This window comes from Emiliania huxleyi (genome assembly GCF_000372725.1).
Source record: "Emiliania huxleyi CCMP1516 unplaced genomic scaffold EMIHUscaffold_544, whole genome shotgun sequence".
Taxonomy (NCBI): domain Eukaryota; phylum Haptophyta; order Isochrysidales; family Noelaerhabdaceae; genus Emiliania; species Emiliania huxleyi.
In genome coordinates this window covers 326-2,610 of record NW_005197914.1, presented here as the reverse complement: position 1 = coordinate 2,610, position 2,285 = coordinate 326, and the positions used below count along the sequence as shown (strand labels likewise).

The 2,285-nt window shown below is 63.3% G+C and overlaps 1 protein-coding gene across 1 annotated transcript; it reads left to right on the top strand.

Moving 5' to 3' along the window:
* Window positions 1-534: 534 nt before the first annotated feature.
* EMIHUDRAFT_119914 (hypothetical protein) lies at window positions 535-1,888 on the top strand (the record flags this gene model as incomplete). Its single annotated transcript, XM_005765648.1, has 4 exons — window positions 535-1,038; window positions 1,082-1,245; window positions 1,324-1,405; window positions 1,701-1,888. Coding segments are annotated over 4 exons (938 nt in total), but the record flags the coding sequence as incomplete, so codon positions are not given.
* Window positions 1,889-2,285: the final 397 nt, after the last annotated feature.

Genomic DNA, 2,285 nt, shown 5'->3' with positions numbered 1-2,285 from the left:
GGCATCCCCCGGGTCGCTCGACCAGCGATCCGAAGAGTGGCCGCTATGCGAGGGAAAGAGCGGGGCCCTCGACGCCTCAGTCCGGCCCTCCGACGCTCCGAGGGGGGAAGGGAATTGCGGGGTCCCCACGGGCGCCTCGTGTGAGAGATTTTTATTAACCAACAAGAAATCACGACTCTTCTTCTTCTCTACTAGCACGCGCCAGTTCGCACCTGTGTCGAGCCTGTCTGCTGTGAGAGAGAGTTGTCTTGTTTAAATTCTTCTTCTCTTATTAATCTCTCGTGTGCCGCACGCCGGGAAAAATCGTACCCCCGCGAAGAGAGAGCGTCTAGCGAGCTCAATAGCGAGGCCTGCGTGGGCCGCGTCACACCAACAAATGCTCGCTACAAAACGCGGTGTGGGATACATATCCACCTCGCGGGGGGGGGGGGGGGGGGGGACAGCCCTCGAGGCCTCGAGAGAGGCTGTGGCGCAATGTCGGGAGATCAGAAACTTGCGCCATCCACTTCTCCACGCTCCTCTCACCACGTCCATATGCGCTCCGATACGTCACAGCACGCCGTCTATCTGAGCTTTAACTTCGCCGCTGCCGTATGCATCGTGCTGATTAACAAGGCCGTCTTCTCGCGGATCAACTTTGGCTTCTCCACGACGCTCACGCTGGCGCACTACGTGCTCAACATAGCGGGCCTCGAAGCGTTGCGCCTGTGCGGTGCGTTCGAGCTGCGCCCGCTGCCGCTCAATACAAGCACTGCGGTCCTCACCGTCGTCGTCGGCGCCGCGCCCGCCATCAACAACCTCGCTCTGAAGCTGAACGACGTTGGCTTCTACACGACCTGCAAGCTGCTGGTGACGCCGTGCATCGTGGTGCTCGAGCTGGCCCTCTTTAGCAAGCGCGTCTCGCTGGTGCGCGGCCTCTGCCTCGCCGGCGTCTGCGCCGGCGTCGGCGCCGCCTCAGTCTCCGACTTCAGCCTCAACCTCCCAGGGCTGCTCGCGTCTCTGGGCTGGGCGCGGCTCGCCGCGGCTTTGGCTGCCCGAGTCAGGCGAGTCACGTCCGCGACTCGCCCATGGCATGTCACAGGTCCCGATCGCCGCAGCGTACAAAGTGCTCTGGTCGCGCGTGGCCAAGGGCGAGGCGGGAGGCGAGCCGTGGCACACGCTGGCGCTGATGCGAGCGGTGCTGCCGTGGTCGACGCTCGTCATTGGGGCGATGGTGCCGCTCGTCGACCCTCCGGGGCTGCTGCAGTGCGAGCCGGCACGCCGAGGAGACGAACAAGGCAGGCGTGGAGCCGCCCACAGCCTGCTCGGGCCCCTCCCTTGTAGGTACGAGTGGACCGTCGAGCGCGCTGCGCTGCTCGGCGCCTCCTCCGCCGGCGCCTTCCTCGTCAACTGGTCGGGCTTCCTCGTGATGGGCGCCTGCTCCGCGCTCACGCACACCATCCTAGGCCAACCACGCCTCCTCCCTCCCCCCCTCCCCAGACTCTTCTCCCTGCCTGCTCGCCCCGAGCCCCTCCCAGTCTCAGACCTCTGACCTGCCTGCGCGGGCGCCAGGGTTGGCGCACTAATGTTAGAACGGTGTTGGCACGTTGACGGCGACCGCCCCCTGTGCCGAGGTGTTAGAATCTGCTAACACCGACCTTCGTGCCACCTGTTCGACACAGTGTGTGCACAGTGCTGGCCCTGAGGTGTGCTAACATCAGTGCACCAACCCTGGCGCCCGCGCAGGCCAGCTCAAGTCGTCGGCCGGCATCATCGGCGGCTGGCTCGTCCTCGGGCAGATCTACCCGCTCAAGTCAATCCTCGGCGCCTCCCTCGCCGTCCTCTCCGTCGGCGCCTACACCCGCGCCAACCTGAGCGAGGCGGATGCCGCGAGGGCCGCCAAGGCGAGGTGCAGGTCCGTGGGCACCGCAGACGATGTGCCCGCAGATCCCCCCCTGCTGCCGCCGAGAGGGGCGGCATAAATGAGAGGATCTGACAGATGAGCTTTTATCGACGCGTTTATGAGAACGAATATGTGAGATGTACTCAACTCTAATTCGTGGTTTCGTCGTCTCCACGGTCGGCAACGATTCTCATGCCCACACAGAAAGGACCAAAATGATGTACAAAGTTGCTGAGGCCTCTGGCAAGCAGTTTACTATGTAAACCCAATTTTGGTGTTTATAACATTTTTGGCTGGCCGCCTGGCAGCGGGGGGCCAGCCCCCGCCATGGGCCCCGCCGGCTGCGCGCACGGAAAATCTCCTAAGTCGATTTGTACCGGATTTTGAAGATTTTGGCAAAAGT